Source organism: Rhodnius prolixus, unplaced genomic scaffold, assembly GCF_049639745.1.
Source record: "Rhodnius prolixus isolate KJV_2025 unplaced genomic scaffold, Rpr scaffold_1, whole genome shotgun sequence".
Classification (NCBI taxonomy): domain Eukaryota; kingdom Metazoa; phylum Arthropoda; class Insecta; order Hemiptera; family Reduviidae; genus Rhodnius; species Rhodnius prolixus.
Window position 1 is genome coordinate 55,756,543 of NW_027411581.1, and position 16,296 is coordinate 55,772,838.

Genomic DNA, 16,296 nt, shown 5'->3' on the forward strand with positions numbered 1-16,296 from the left:
CTCTTGTGTATTTCTCTCTCTCTCTCTCTCTCTCTGGGCAGATGAAAAAACCTCTTTTGTTTTTCAATTTAATTAAAACGGTTCCGGGAAATAGAAGTGAGTAGGTGGGTGGTTATGCTGGTATGGTAAATGGAGATCCCAGCTTCTGGACCGCCTAAAAATAAAACATTATGTACCTATGCTGTTTACGTTTGCTTTCCAATTCATACAGACAAACATCAAGCAATCGATCATAGTATTAATAATAGTTTACTATGTTCTTTTTGTTCTGTACTTATTTATTTAGTCCTCTCTCACTCATAGTCATCTTGTTAAATTCCTCGAAATTGAGATATCATTGGAATTGGACATTTTGAACTATTCAGAGCCCCCCAAAAAAATGAACATCAGCTCAATAAGAAAACTCACAGGAAACACTAACCTCATGAAAACGATTAACTGAATGGTTATTTTCAAAAAATCTATTTATAATCCTTGGTTTTATAATAGCACTTCAATCAAATATCTAATTTAAAGTGTTCAGGACAAAGTAAATGCAGGCAAACTGATTACACGACTATTATTTCCTCTACACGCACGTGACTCCAAAATGTCTGTGACCAACAAACTCCACCTGTAAAAACAGACTTGCGCACATCAAACTGTAAAATACACTTTGGTGCATTAGAAAATCCAAAAGATTTCACTATACCCTCCTTACGTGAAAAGCAAGAGAAAAGAAAATGCCACGTTTCTGGAAATATTTGAAGTGATATGATGTACTGATTGTGTTTACTAGAATAAGAAATCAGATGAAAATTTTTTTTAAAGAAAATTGGGGAAAACAGAGGAAACCTTTTTACAACAAAATTGCCTTTTCTGGTTGAAGGATGTTGAAGGAAGGATGGCCCGTTCGACGCTATTAAAAAGTGTTGAATTTATTGAGGAAATTCCAATTTTGAATTAAAATTCCCAATCGGAAGTACTGCAGTTCTCAATGAATGGAAGGATCTTCCTGTTCCATGGTGAGCCAGATTTTCTGTTAGTTCCAAATGCTCAGTTTCATGTAAACCTCAATTATTTTTAATATTGTAATGTTTCAAGAAATTGCAGCTTAAAAAAATATAAACGTGATATTCACTTGAAATTATTTATTATTAGTAAAAGGATCAGCTGTTTATTAATGAACGAGAAAACAACACTAGCTGATCAGCCAGCTGTCAGAAGCATTAGTTTGGTGTGTGCTAAGAAAAAAAAGAAAAAAAGAAATGCGTTCAGCAAAGGCGGGCATGGAAATGATGTTGAGAATGGATAGCGGCGGGTACAGTGAAAAGTAATACTGTTAAACAAAACAACACAGTTTTAGATAAATGAAAATAGAGCCGCCCAAGAGCTCAAGAAGAGCAGAGTTACCCAGGGAAAGGCGGAGAGAGTAGGGAGGTGAAACCCTAATACTACCACCATCAGAGCCGTGCTACCAGTGTGGGATTTCATGTAAACACCAATTAGAATGGCAGTAGAAAAACAGTGTTGGAGCTTATTTACTTAAAGGGCTCTGGGCCTATCTAAAATGGTATATCCACCACATACCGTGGTAGTGGATGAACCAATATCCATCCATCCTAGCTGGACTCTCTGGAGTAAGCTGTTTGGCCAGACTATAGTTGATCACTCTGGACTTGGACTTACCTAATTGTTCAAGTTCTAGATTCTTATCTATTCTCTTCTGCACTCACAAAAGTAATGTACCAACATAAACCTGCTTGCGAAGGAAAAACAAAATCTAACTGTATTAAAGTTTCACCAGCGCTACTACAGGTTAAATTCTGTACTAACTACATTTCAAATAAGCTTTCACTTATTTATATATTTTTTGTTAAGCCTTTTATTTAATTTAAAGAGCAGTAAATTGACGCTTAAGACGCATTTTGGTTAGACATTTCATGCTCATAAATGTTATACAGATGTTAGTACCAGTTTCAGTTAGTTTCAGTGTACAAACAGCAGTTTAGAGTAGAGCTTAACTACATTCCCTTCTCCTAAAGCTGTGCTTAAAAATAGTATAGGAAAAGATTTCAAAGGTACTCATCAAAGCTAAAACAGACCATTAATTAATGCAAGCGAACCAATTTCTGATCTCTAAAATAGACGTGACGAGCGAAAAGAGGGTTTTTAGGCACTAAAAGGTTTAATGACCTTAAAGATTTAATTGTGGAATCTAACGATCTAAGAGAGTACTGTTATTCTGATATTTATAAACAGGAGCAAACTGTCCTCTGCATGAAGTTGGAGCTTGGAAGAGTAGGAGGTCTATGGCATTTTAGGATATCAAATTGTGTTTAAGGGTTGGGATAATTGGTATAACTGGATGTCTCTGCATGCTGGAAGGAATGGTGGGAGTATGTACAACTGTGTGAATATATTTTCAGCAATTCAGGCGGTTCTCTGGCTTGAATAATCAGTTTAGAGAGCCAAATGAGATACACCGGGAATTGAGCGCAGTGATAAAATGGATGGGCTAGTTAGAGAGTGGATCAACTCTTGGACCTCCGGTCGCAATTACGAGAAACAATTTTGTTGACATTAAGCAACTGAATGAAGAATTTGGAGGAGCTACAGTATGGTGGTCGCCTAGCCAAAAAAGATTAAGCGGGGAGACAATAAGTTCTTTCCATCCCTGGTTGCAACTGCTGCAATTTTTCCAAAAAAATGGGAGAGCTAGTACGCAGTAAACCACTTTTTGTACTCAAGAAACTTCACTCAAAGCGTATACTTCCTGATCTTCATCAAACATTTGACTAGATTGCAGTAAGAGAAAGTAATAATAATATAATAAAATAAAGGATAAAGAAAAATAAGTATGGTAGAATAAATCATCATCGTGGAGAATGGGATGATGGCAAAATATGAGGAGGTAGAGAAGTCCAAGCTGGGAGTGCGGTAGTTCACAGTTGCAGTACACTTAGGACCTCCATCATCATCATCATCGCCACGGACCGCAATTCATTTGACCATTAAAGAGCGCTCAGATGCTCCGACAGGGAGTATGAATAATGCAACAAGCGGCAAATTGGTTTTAGTTATAGTACTTGCGTCAATCGTTCTCTCGTCGACTCACAGCCTCTCTTTTGCACAACCTAGACACTGAGAGAAGAGAGAGAGTAAGGGACTGAAGAGTTTTAAGTGTAAGAGGGGGTGGGGGGAGAGAAAGCAGTCTAGGCTGACTTGGAATAGTGAGGTGGCTATGGGGATTTAGAGTTTGGGCAGGGAGTAACTGGAGGAAAAAGGGAAAAAAAGATTTAAACCACTTTGGTTGGCAACACTACGCTACGTGTAAAACGATCCAGTTCCGCTTCTGTTTGGATAAAAAAAGCAGGAAATAGAAAAAAAAGAAGAAGCTATTCCTTCGAATTGCTTAAATACGGAGTGCAAAGTACACACTATGATTATATCCGTTATTACGATGAGGGTATGAATATTAGCTCCGTTTTCGAGTCGTTCTCTCTCTTGCACAAGCACAGTCATTCGCGACAACCTTACATTAATGCTGGCTAATTTCCCGATTGCTTACGGGGCAAAATCCTATCTATATTCCACGGACATTTCGAAAAGGGAGCATATGGTGCTAGGGAATGGGATATCCCAGACTGCTCCTCCCGATCTTTTCCTAGCACTCCCCTAACCCAATCTTCGCTAGTGTCATGCCGACGATAACAGATGTTTCGCATAGGAATGATAATAACAGATCTTCTGACGTCTCTTCGGAGTAAGTAGACGACAATGCTTTGGAGAGCATTTGACTTCCACAGAAAGCCTTAGTAAATGTCGAGTAATCATTAGCGTACCTGTAATCTTTATAAAGTAAAATTTCTTGTGCAAGGCAGCTCTAAATGACGGTCAAATCACAATAGCATTTTTTCAAATTCCAGACAGAAAATCTATGAAAACCTGTTTTTGAAAGTAACCATCGAATTTCCTCAAAGAAAAGATTTTAGATTTTTTTTTTTTTCGTCCGATAACCTACGGCAGAGATTTTGTGGAAATATCTGGTAAATTTGCGTTGCCTTAACCTCTGTAAATAATACATTATAATAGTGTCTTATTTATATTATATATAATAATATTCATAATGGCGTATCAGACAAAGGCTGTAATTGGGTATTAGTAGATGTTAGGCTAGCGTTTCACCTTATTGGAAAGCCTCGTCTCAAAGTTTTTGTTTTTAGAGTGGGATACCCTCAGGATTGCAAAGATTTCTTAAGAAATGACTATTCTAATTTCACTAATAGGGTCGCAAAAATAAGGTTTTGGTCTAAAAACGGCTGGAAATGTCAGATTACTGAGTAGGTTTTAGGTCTTGAGATTCTTCCGATAACGCCTTATTCTTAATTTTTCTAAACACATGTATCAGATCTACGTATGTGAAAATATTTTTCCAAGTAAAGCCATTTCAGGAAGGTTCCATATATACCAGGTGACAGGTTTACCTTCAAAGTGTCATTTCTGAACATTTCAACGTCAATCAATTCAAGGGAATTATGTGAAAAACTAACAGAAATAAAAGATACTATAAAAGAGTGGAGGTTTTAATTTAAAAAAATATAAAAGAACGTTTTACCTTTCTAACTCACACTAAAAGCTACCTGCATTTTTGGTGAAAAATTAAATTTTGATGAAAATCGATTTACCACATGCTAATTACATTTTTTTTAGGATTTATCAATTTTCTTGTCATTAGCTGCCACGTTGTGCTCGAAATCTTTACTTCAACTTCTTAACTTAGAACTCTATGACCAGGGCTTTTAGAATTAAGGTATTAAAATTAATTAGAAGGAAAAAAATATCGAAAACACTTTTACACTTCAACAGTATTACTATTAGAAATACAATTTGATTAATAATGCGAGCGACTGCTTCGCTCTAACAACCCGACATACGGAGCTTGACAAATAAAAACACTTCAATAAAAAGAAGTCCGAACACTTATATTTTAAACCAGGGGTGCAAAAACTCAATTAAAAAACGGGCCAATTGGTGTTACAGGCAAGATTCACGCGGGCCAAATCACATTTACAAATTTTGTTAAATTTATATTCCAAAGTGAGGATTCAAGAATATGGATAGGATAACTAAAACACTATATAATTGTATTTATAAAACGAAAATTATTCTTTTTTACCCGAAACTTGGCCAGCGATTTCCTCGTTTTGCTATATCTGGATTCAAAGACTGAGAACTTAAGAATATATTTTGGGAATTCCTACTCCTTTTTGTCTCTTAAAACCGGAATTCCACTTAGTGAGGCAGACATATCGCTACCAAACGTCGCCGGAACTGAGTCAGCATGTTTATACAAGCCCGCAGGCTTCCAGGTAAGACACTGGGCGTCATGACAAGGGAATTGTGTCTACGGTATTGCCTCTATCTCTTCGAAGTGCTATTTTCTTCATGACAATATTTTTCAATTTATTTCAGAACAACGTGGGCCACAAAAAATTACCTCAGGGGCAGCCACAGTTTTGACACCCCTGTTTTAAATCTTCCCCTTACTACGGCGGCTTGTTCAAAGAGAATCTTAATCCATTTTTATTTACCAGTTTATTACTTTTCTAATATCGCGCAAGCACAGCCAGCACGTCTGCAAAAAGAGTAATTTTGATCCAAACGAAGTACCCATTCCCCCAATCAAGCTGCTGCGTCTCTTGGCCATATCCTATAGTATAGTGTATATAGTATTCTGATTCACCAATCGTCTACCTTTAATCTAAAATAATGATTGCCTTCTTTGTGCAGGAGATGAGATCGGAAATGGGTGGCATGGAATGGGTTGGCGCTAGAAGTTCTCGAGCAGCAAGGAGACCGCCAATACAGGAACCATCGATCGCAGAACTTACTGATTCTTCATCTGTAAGTTTGTTTATTACTACAAATATTTATTTTTGTTATATATATTATTTTGAAAAAGAAGAAGAAGAAGAAGAAGAAGCTGCCATTCTTTGTTTAGATTAGAACACGGGTTGGGTGCTGCCAAAAGAGGCTCTTTGTGGGAGCCTTTTTTAGAAACTTTTCTGGTTTTTTCTCACCAGTTGTTTTGACATACCAACTCTAGTCTCCAAGAGCCCCAGGTAAAAAGCGATCGTAATGTAATCAGTAAAAAAATAAGAAACCGTTTCTTCAACTCCTGACAGTGTTCTTACTGACTTATCTAATCACTGTGTGGCAACCCTGTGGCGTCAGAGCTTATCGTGTCCTATAAAAAGGCTTGAAATCGATAAGTTCAAGTCTTGAAGCCAGATACCAGCTGTACCTCTAGGGATAGTGCCATTTGAACTGCTTCTAAAACAGAAGTTACTGAGATGGACTGTTTAAATTGCGAGCTGAGCCCAAGAGACTACCTATCCACCCTCAGGAGGAGGTATGCCTATCAGGACACCAGGAATAACCTCTTCTTGAATGTTGGGAACAAAAAGTAAAAACATAAAGTTATAGTTGCACTTAACATCACGTTAGTTGTTTATGCGATTTCGTTATTTAAAACTATTATAAACTATTAAATAACACATAACGGAATAGACATAACTAATCTAAAGAGATGGTCCAAGAAAATCAAGTCGCTTAACTTTGGGCTGCCAGGAAGTTTTGGCATAGAAAAATATAGAGAAAGACCGATATCCAGTTAAAACAAAGCGCTTTCCAGGAAAAAGGCTACAGAGCTAAGGTGGGACTTCCAGAACTTGACCGGTAATTTACAACCCGAAGACATCTGTTGAACATCTCACTCTTGTGTAAAAATTATATTCATATGATGACGGTTTTTCTCAACTAGCATTGTGGACTCTGAGGCCCCTTGAAAAAGCTGAGAGAAGAACGTAACGACAGATGCAGATTCTGTGAGAAGATGGAGAAGACCCTAGATATTCCTTCTAAAGTGAAGTTAGATGTAACTTAGATATGAACTTAGATTCAAAGAATATTTGAATAGATAACATACCAAGAGGGAGATAAACCGTTCATACAATTTACACAGATACACTAAGGATACTCGAAATTTTAATCTTAATTTGCAGTAAGGCTGTTGGAAGAATGGTCTCTTCTGACTTATTAGGGGTCCAATAGACTTAGCTTGGTGGTGTGCTCAACACTCTCTCTCCAAAGAAAGTCCAAATATTGAAAGAGAATTTGTCAGTACTTAACGCCAGATAAGTCTGCTTTAATGCTAGTTTTGTATAATTTGAACATTAGAATCCCATATTTGCTTTGCAGATTCATTCTCGTTCAACATTAGAAACAAGCACGGTTGTATCAAGCAATTTTAACAAAACACGTTTAAATAATTTAACGTTATTTAATCCCACTTAGCAGGAGGTTCCAACTGTTGGCTCCGAGTAATTGAAGCCATCAGCTTACTTTAGCTTAATGAACTGAACTCCGGGGCGGAGTTCTCTGGCTGATCTCTCAAACCCAATACTTCTAATTCCAGCGTCTTGCCCTCCTCCGGGGTGGTAATTGTGACGCCAGCCTGTAACAAATATCAACAGAGGGGTGTGCCGTCGTCATCGTAGTCTCGCCGGCAGCAGACACAGCAGCAATTAGAGTAACACAAGCGCCCGCTCTAACTCTCTATACCATATATAAAACCTAACTCTTTCTCTTCTGCTTCCTTCAATTACTAAAAAAACACAACTTTGAGACAAAGAGTAACCAGAGGATCGATTCAATTCTACATGGAAATTCGCACCAGTTTCCGCTGAAATTTGAAACAGATTTCCAATCAAAAACTTAAAATTTTTGCAAAAATCTTCGGCGTTTTCATATAATTATAATATTTCTTTTTACAAACAGTACTTAAGAGATAGACGGACGTCCCAGGTAGGACAAGAATCAAAAGATTTTATTATAAAAAGTGGAGCAAAAACAAAAGTCAAACGCAAATTGACGACCTCTACAGTTATGAGCAAAACAAGCCTGCAGTTGAGGTTTTTTTCAATTTGAATCAATTCTACGATCGCCACCGATTCTAAAAACTTGATTATCGATTTCGTCTCGGGTTTTCAACTGTTAGATATATTCATTAGAAATCGTGGAATTAATGTAAATTTTTAATTAAATGTTGACCATTGAAAACTAAATACGAGTATTTGCAGCGATCAGTCAAACAATTTTCTCTTATTATTGTCGTTATAATTTTTATTGATACAGTTTTTAGAACCCCCCCCCCCATATTACGCTGAAATTACAAGTTGAAGGGAGCAAACTATCATCCTTCCTTCAGAAGTGAACTAAAAAGAATTTTTCTTGAATAATTATTGAAGTACCACCGAAGAATTTAGTTTGCAAAGTTAGAGTCAGATCTCTCGGAGGTATCAGTTTGAAATTCCTGCGATTATCGTTTTTAAGGTATTTTGTAATAACAGAAACACAGGGGTCATTAAAAAATAAAAATAAAGCCATTCTTCGGATTCTTGAGACCACAAAATTAAAAAAAAGAACATCTGACTTGATAACAATACTTTTCTTATCAGTAGAAATAATAAGTCTAATTAGTAAAGAAAATTTTGAGGCAGATATTCTTCAAAGTCATAATTTGGACTATATACTTAATTTCTTCTAATAATCTTTAGGCGATGAGATCGTATATTACATTGAACAAAATGTTTTGTATAAAAGTTTTAATTGTACACTTATGCAAATCGTGTTGCTAATTTAAACAAAAATCGTTGGAATCGTCTGCAATAAAATCCGAAAAAACAAACAAAAATCGAATCAGCGAAGTGGCAATTTTGGTTGGCTTCAAAACTCTTATTGTGAAGCCCCAAACGTGGCCTCTAAATCATATATCGAATTTTTAACATTTGTAATAGTTTCTATGTTTGTTTTTTCAGTTATAATGTATCACGCACTTAACCAACGATTCATTTCACACTGATGAATTTGTAAAAACATTTTGTGCTCGTTCAGAAATGTGGCCAAAACTTGTATTTCCCGTGGTAATTCAAATTCAAGGTACTGCCCGGTTTCAACATTTGGAGGAGTCAGAGAATGTAAAAAAAAAAATATATGGGCAGTGAGGGTAAGTGTTGATTTAACTGAAAACCATTTCCGTTAAAAAGTCAGCATCGATTGTCACTATATTTCCTTAATATCACTCACTACATCCGTAACAAAGAAAAGGTGAAAAAAATATTTTGTTGTTGGATAAGAATGATCAAAGACCCTTTACATCGCGGCTGCAGTAACAGATACATTTGTTGCTGGTTCCTCTGATCGCTTTGGTGGGTATAGATTTCCTTCTTGTTAGGAAAATCTTCTCTTTTGTTTTTCATCCTCCAATTAAAGACAAGTTTAGAATTTCCAATCAGATATCTGTATTTCTAAAATACTTTAACTTAAGACTGGATATCAACAACATTATATAAATCCAAATGTTTCTACATACTTTTTTTTGTGTTATCTTTTGGAAACTCAGAAGATAAAATTTCTCTGAAACTGAAGCTGGAGTGCAGAAGATTTTGATTCTATTAGCTGCCTAGAAAGTTGCTCTACAATAAGCACAGTGGGATATTTTTAGAACGTATATAATTAATTCATAAAAAGTAAAAGAAAAAAACAGAAGAAGTGTTTTAATCTAAAATCTAATCTAAAAATTAAAAATTTTAATCTAAAAATTCTTTATGCACCCATAAATTTATTTGAAATCCATCTTTAGAAATTTATTAGTCTGTGAAACTCCCTTAGACTCGAACCCTATGTTAATCAGTCTCAGAAAGTATATTGATATAATAAGAAATCAAAGTGGTGAACTTTTTGGACTAAGTGCATCGTACATAGGGTCTCCGGTGAGTGGCCAAAATACTACAAAGTCTCACACGCTTTCAAAATGTAGAAAATACTACAAAATATAGAATAATCGATGAAAAAGTCCCCTTTCCTGTTAAAAACCATTTATGCAGGTCAAATTATAATCCTAGGAGGTTATTAATAATCCTAGCATGGCTGCTTTAGTTTAACGCTGTTATTTAAATTTCTCTGAACTGCATATGTATTAGCACAAGGATTTTGTTTTGCATATTCATTCACTGAATCCATACAGTATACTTATTTAGTATTAATTATGAGTATATAATACATATTTTTATTAAATTATTTTAAAGAATTATTTTACTTAGCCAACATTACTCAAAATCATTGCGAACTTAAAAGTACTAAACGAAACGAAGATTGTGGCTTGGTTTCACTTCATTTCAGCTGAAATATAGGCCATCATTTTCTATAACTTGAGCCCATAAATAAGTCAACAATTGGGTGCCTTGCCGATTACAGGCTTTGGAAAAATTAGTAACCTCCAAATGGTTGCTTGAGCTCTCCAGATTTGTAAATATTTTTGCCATAATAGAAGTGAGCCAATTTGGCAGAGATAGTAATCAGGAGAAGGCTGCAAGTAGATTGTACAAAGGTTAGCAGGAAAAGGTTCAAAACCCGGAGAGTTTATTGTATAGGCATTCCTGTTAATCGGTTGAATGAGAAGCTCAAAATAACTTCAATTATAGAGAAAATTTGAGAAATATGTTTTTTCAATCTTGCTTCTCATATCTCATGTGACTTTCAGTACAGTTCACAAAGATCTAATCTATATATGTATTTATTCATACTCGTATTTAAAAATCTTACTCTAACTTTTTACTCATTCATTCGTGGTCCATGTTTTTTGGGTTTTCAATGATTTGGAAACCATTGTATTCAAATGTGTGCAACCAATTTGATTTTAAGAGAAAAATTGAAGGCTACTAGTATATATTCTGAGTTTTAAGAAACTTTGATCACGCAACATGGGTTAGTGGTTTTCTTGCCAGGTTTTTGTTGAACTAATGAAGCAAAATAACCAGAATTTTTGAGAACGCAAAGAGAAAATTATTTTATTGGTAATTAGAAAGCAGAATGATATCTAATAAGAGAGGGAAGGGATTAGCTGAGTGGTTAGCGAATGCTGCATTCCAACGCAGGGTTCACAGGTTCGAATACTGCTGCTGGCTCTTAGATTTTCTCTTCTTAGGAGCTTCTAAAAGTTCCACTGTTCGGTAATGGACAGTGTTGTCTGTAAACTGAGAACACTTTCCACTGGTCGGCAGTGCAACAACTTCAGATGTTGACGATATTTTTGTGGACGCAAAGGAAGTCAAATTACTTTGAGTAATGAACAAATAAAAAAACAATAGCTTTTGTTACAACAGTGGTAGATGCAAATCTCTTATATCAACTATGTATTTCTTAATAAAAATCTATATGGCTGTTCTAGGTGAGCGAAGAATCGTGGAGTGCTGGCACTAAGAAGAGCAGCACAGGCGGTAGAAGACGAAAACCGGCGCTGAACGCCAGAGAAAGGAATCTGAGAAGGTTGGAATCTAATGAAAGAGAGAGGATGCGAATGCACAGTCTAAACGACGCATTTCAGGTGAGCTAGATGCATTAATATGCATTTATTACTAGAAACAAGAATTCTATCCATCTGGTGATGATTAGATGATGTAAAAATTCGGAGGAATTTGAGTTTCCTCCGGAAATTGAGACTATCTTCTTTTGGCTGTCTCTAAGGTCCATGAAGGACTTTTGCCGCCTCCTTGACCACATTCTGGTTTCCTTTTCAATTTTTCTAGCTTCTTCAATTTTTTACCAGATCATCAAGCTAACTCAAGTAAGGTCGTCCACGCTTCCAAACTCCCTCTAGAGGACGATTAAACAATTACTTAGGATTCGGTTTCCTTTTAACAACCTTTCATTGATGTTGAACAGCAGAAGGGCTAACGAACCTTGTCTTAGGCCTTACTGGCGGTAGATAGAACCTTTTATTTTGATCCTATCAATAGTCGAAAAAAAGATGAGGAAAACTTATTTCAGCGGGCATTCCAACTTCTTCATCAGATTTATCAAGGTTATTAGGTTTAAACAAGTTGTCAGTTGCATTTAAGCAGCTTGTCAGGAATCAAACAAAGAGTTAGTGCAGCATAATGTCACGTTCGTAGCATTTTTTTAATATTATTTGAACAGAAGATATATGTTTGGAAACAATAATCTCCTTATGTCCAATCAGCCCTGAACTATCGCAGCAAGTTCTTACGTTAAACTATGAATAGTAACGAAAATTTGATCTTGCAGAAAGTAATCAGGGCGAAGAATTAAAACTATCCTATTAATTAATGGAATTTTGTGTTTTACAAGAGTTTTTCAAAAATGATTCCTGTAATTTTTCTTAATTAAATTTCTTATTCACTAAGTCTCAAAAATAATTTCTTATTTCATGGGTCCTTTCTTTGGTTTCAGTCATTGAGAGAAGTGATACCACATGTGAAAAAAGAACGCCGCTTATCCAAAATTGAAACACTAACGTTGGCTAAAAACTATATAATGGCATTGACCAATGTTATTTGTGACATGCGCGGAGAATCCTGTCCGTACGGCCAGGAAACAATAGAACAGAGATCAAATACAACAACTGAAGATGATAAACAAGATTAAAGATGAGTAAAAAATACAAAGTTTTCAAGAAAATATATATATACAAAAAGAAATTAGATAAGAATACATTTTTTAAAAAAAATATTTATTATTTTGTATTTTATTAAAATTTGTCAAAATAAATTTAGAAAAAAATTAATGGTAAGTTACAAATTAAAGTCTGTTAAGTTTTTCTGTAATTATTTTACTAGACTACAGAATTGTTAAATATTTTAAACAAATAGGCTGGCAAAAGGCCTATTTTGAACAATAAAGGGGAACTACAGTCAAAAACAACAAAATAAAAATTAAATTATAGGTAATCAAAAATGAAAATAAAACAAAAGACAAAATTTACTAAAAATTCTATGAACATGCACTAATATTAATTAAAGGGATACTATAAAATTAATTTGTTTCAAATTGTATTACGAAGTTAATTATAAAGCTGATTTTTGCAATATTGGATGACTAAAAATTAACAATTACAGGTTAATCGTGGCACTATTAGGTTAAAGAAAATAATGTAAATTTGTTTTTTCAATATTAATTGAAAATATTTCCTGGACCTGTAAAAAGAATATGAATAAATAATAAAAAGAAGTACAAATACATATATGTATTTGCAATAAAATCTAAAAAATTAAAGGGTATAGCATTGCATCGAGAGGTACTAATGCAGAAGCGGAGAAGTTTTAATTTTGTTAATTTTTTGTTCTTACACCAGTTTCTAACTGGTGCCTTCAAATCAACATCAAGCCACCTAATGAAGCGGAGCCATTCTGAAACGAGGATGTGCAGCAGAGCAGACTTGATTGTCTGCAGCGTCCATTTGGCCGTTAATAGCTGTGAAGGAAAAGTTAGCACTTTATTCAGCCGGTTGTGACCCAAGATATGCTTATACAGAAGGAACTCATGGCTTGCTAAGAATCTAAAAGAAACTGCTACGTTAAGATTTTAATGGTAGATGCTGTGGGCTTAGAAGATCCCAGCGTTTCTATTCAGTTTTCGGTATTTATCTTTTCTGCAAAAAATGAAAACATTATTCTTGTAAATTTGAGATGCTATTCAGGTTGTTGCTTTAAAGTAAAAGATCGCATCTACAATGCCCGAAAATCCATTGGTAGCCAACTCTTATTCCTTTCTGTTTTGTGCATTATTAAGGCTGAAATTACACTAAAGGATCGAATTTTTTCATCAGAAGATTTCCATCTTCGAAACAAGCTATACTTCTTAATCAAAGTTAGCGATTTACTTTTGCTCCACCTTGTAAAGTACTGTCAATAGCTGAAAAAATTCTTATTAGTAACTGGCAGAGCCATTAAGAGTTGGATACTCACAAGAGCTGCTTTTGAGTCCCTCTGATGAGGAAGATGGTTTTATGTAAGCTGATTGCTGATCCTGTCTAAAAACAAATTTTGTTTTAATTTGGTCTTTGACCCAAGTCAACTCCCTCTTTCTTTTCCTCATCTGGTGACGGCTCCCTAGCGTCAAATGAAACTCATGCTTCAGCATATTCGAGGTCAATGAACGAACCACCTTAAACGTCTTCACTTGACGTCATGTTTCCTTTTAAAAAGTAGAAAAAGATTTTTCATATCTTGATTTTTTAAGAAAAACGTGGCAAGAAATAAAAGCCAAACATGTATATATATGTATTTCTTTTCTCCGTTAGTCCTCTTATTTTTCAAAACTACCCTGTATTATTAACAATTTTTTGTTTTTCAATAACCTATGTTTTTAAAAAAAATCTAAAAACCAATGTAAATATTAAAGATGATATATTAAAAAGCATATATTTTATCATGAGAATTTAATGAATGGCTATTTTTAAATGAAAAATAATTATAAAATTATTTATTTAAAAAACATAAATTAAAAAAAAGGAAAGAAAAACCAGAAAATTACTTTTTCCGACCAAAAAAATTCTAATTTAATAATAAGATATCCAGATGGTGGAGAAAATTTATTAATAAATTATTAACTTCTGCAAAGAAAATAGTAATAATTATAAATATTTAAATAAATAAAAGCGAATCACACGTATTAAACATTTTTGAAATTATCAAAAATAATTAGTAAGCTATTTAAACAAAAACGCATATATCTGGTTTTATGATTAATTTAAAATCGAAAACAAAAATAATTGATCTCTCGCGTCATTTTGTTAATTCTTTTTTGGCAAAATCAAAAAAAAATATAATTTTATAATAATAATGATGACTAAGTATTTATAATTTGTTGGAGGGGATAAATATTAGTTTATTTTAGATCCTAACTCAGTTCTCAGGACAACATACTTTCCCTTAACTTGGAAATTCTCTGTAATAAAAATGATACCGAAACCTAATAAACCTTTACACCTTCCAACCTCTTACCGACCTATTAGTTTGCTACCGATTATGGGGAAAATATTAGGAAAACTTCTACTTAAACGCATCTATCCTATTCTGGAATCTGCGACTGTAATTCCAACACATCAGTTTGGCTTTCGACAACAGCACAGCACTATTCACCAGTGTCACAGAGTAGTAGACGCCATTGCTTCCTCTCTGGAGCGGAAACAATATTGCTGTGGGGCCTTTCTTGACGTGGCTCAGGCCTTTGATCGAGTCTGGCACCCAGGACTGTTGTGGAAGTTAGAGAGTGCTCTTCCATCAACTTATTACTTGATTATACTATCATTTCTTACCGACCGCTTCTTTAAGATAAGTTGTGGATCTGCCTCTTCCGACTACTCTCTGGCACGGGCTGGTGTACCTCAAGGAAGTATTCTCGGACCGCTTCTCTATACTGTGTACACATCTGACCTACCAACTGACTCAAACACACTGCTCTGCACTTACGCTGACGATACTGCTATTCTCTCTTCTAACTCAGACGCCACTACAGCCTCCTCTCATCTACAATATCATCTAAACAAACTAGAACCCTGGGCCAAAAAGTGGAGAGTCAAATTCAATACTCAAAAGTGCGAACAGATAACTTTTACTCTGCGTCGTAATTCTTGTCCCACTTTAAATTTTAACTCAATTCCTCTTCCTTCTGCTAATTTAGTTCGCTACCTTGGGATGTACATCGACAAAAGACTAACGTGGAATCCGCACACTAAACTGAAAAGACTAGAACTCAACCGACGAAACAAATTACTGTTACGTCTAATTGGCAGACAATCCAAACTACCACTGGAACATAAACGACTAATATACAACAGTGTACTTAAACCGATCTGGACTTACGGACTTGAGCTGTGGGGTTCAACCAAACATTCCAATTCACAAAGAATACAGTCCTTCCAATCAAAAATTCTCCGACAGGTTACAAATTCTCCATTTTATGTGTCTAACTCTACTCTCCATAACGATCTCAAAATCTCGTATATAACTGACGAATCTAAATCTAAGTATAGAAAATTCTTTGACTCTCTTCCATTCTGTACAAATCCTCTTGTTCTAAATCTCGCCTCCACAACGATTCCAGATCGTCCTCCACGACGATTGAAACGCTGTTGGCCTCGTGACAATCTCCAGTAAAGTAAGAAACTCCAGCGAGAGTGTTGCCGGTGGGCAGCTTCTCTCCTCATGTTGATCCAGTCAGGAAGACTTCCTTTATCGTATTCACTTATTACGAATTCTATTCTTTGAAGATTGTGAATAGCAAATAAAATTAAAAAAAAAAAAAAAAAAAAAAAAAAAAAAGATCCTAATTCAGCTGATTTATTAAAAATATTGATTGTTCAGCAATAGTAGACTCACGCGGGAGATTGTTCTGTAAAACAATAGGAAGAGAGATTCATCATTGCGGTGATTTGAGCGAACGTGTAGGTTA

The 16,296-nt window shown here is 35.0% G+C and overlaps 1 protein-coding gene across 1 annotated transcript in view; it reads left to right on the plus strand.

Moving 5' to 3' along the window:
- The window catches only part of LOC141462384 (uncharacterized), a 169,640-nt gene extending 154,083 nt beyond the window's left edge, over positions 1 to 15,557 (plus strand). Inside the window, exons 2-4 of the mRNA XM_074144192.1 lie at positions 5,773 to 5,886; positions 11,273 to 11,428; positions 12,295 to 15,557. Coding sequence (XP_074000293.1) covers positions 5,776 to 5,886; positions 11,273 to 11,428; positions 12,295 to 12,489 — 462 coding nt within the window. The 5' untranslated portion in view covers positions 5,773 to 5,775 and the 3' untranslated portion in view covers positions 12,490 to 15,557. The remainder of the gene's footprint in view (positions 1 to 5,772; positions 5,887 to 11,272; positions 11,429 to 12,294) is intronic.
- Positions 15,558 to 16,296: the final 739 nt, after the last annotated feature.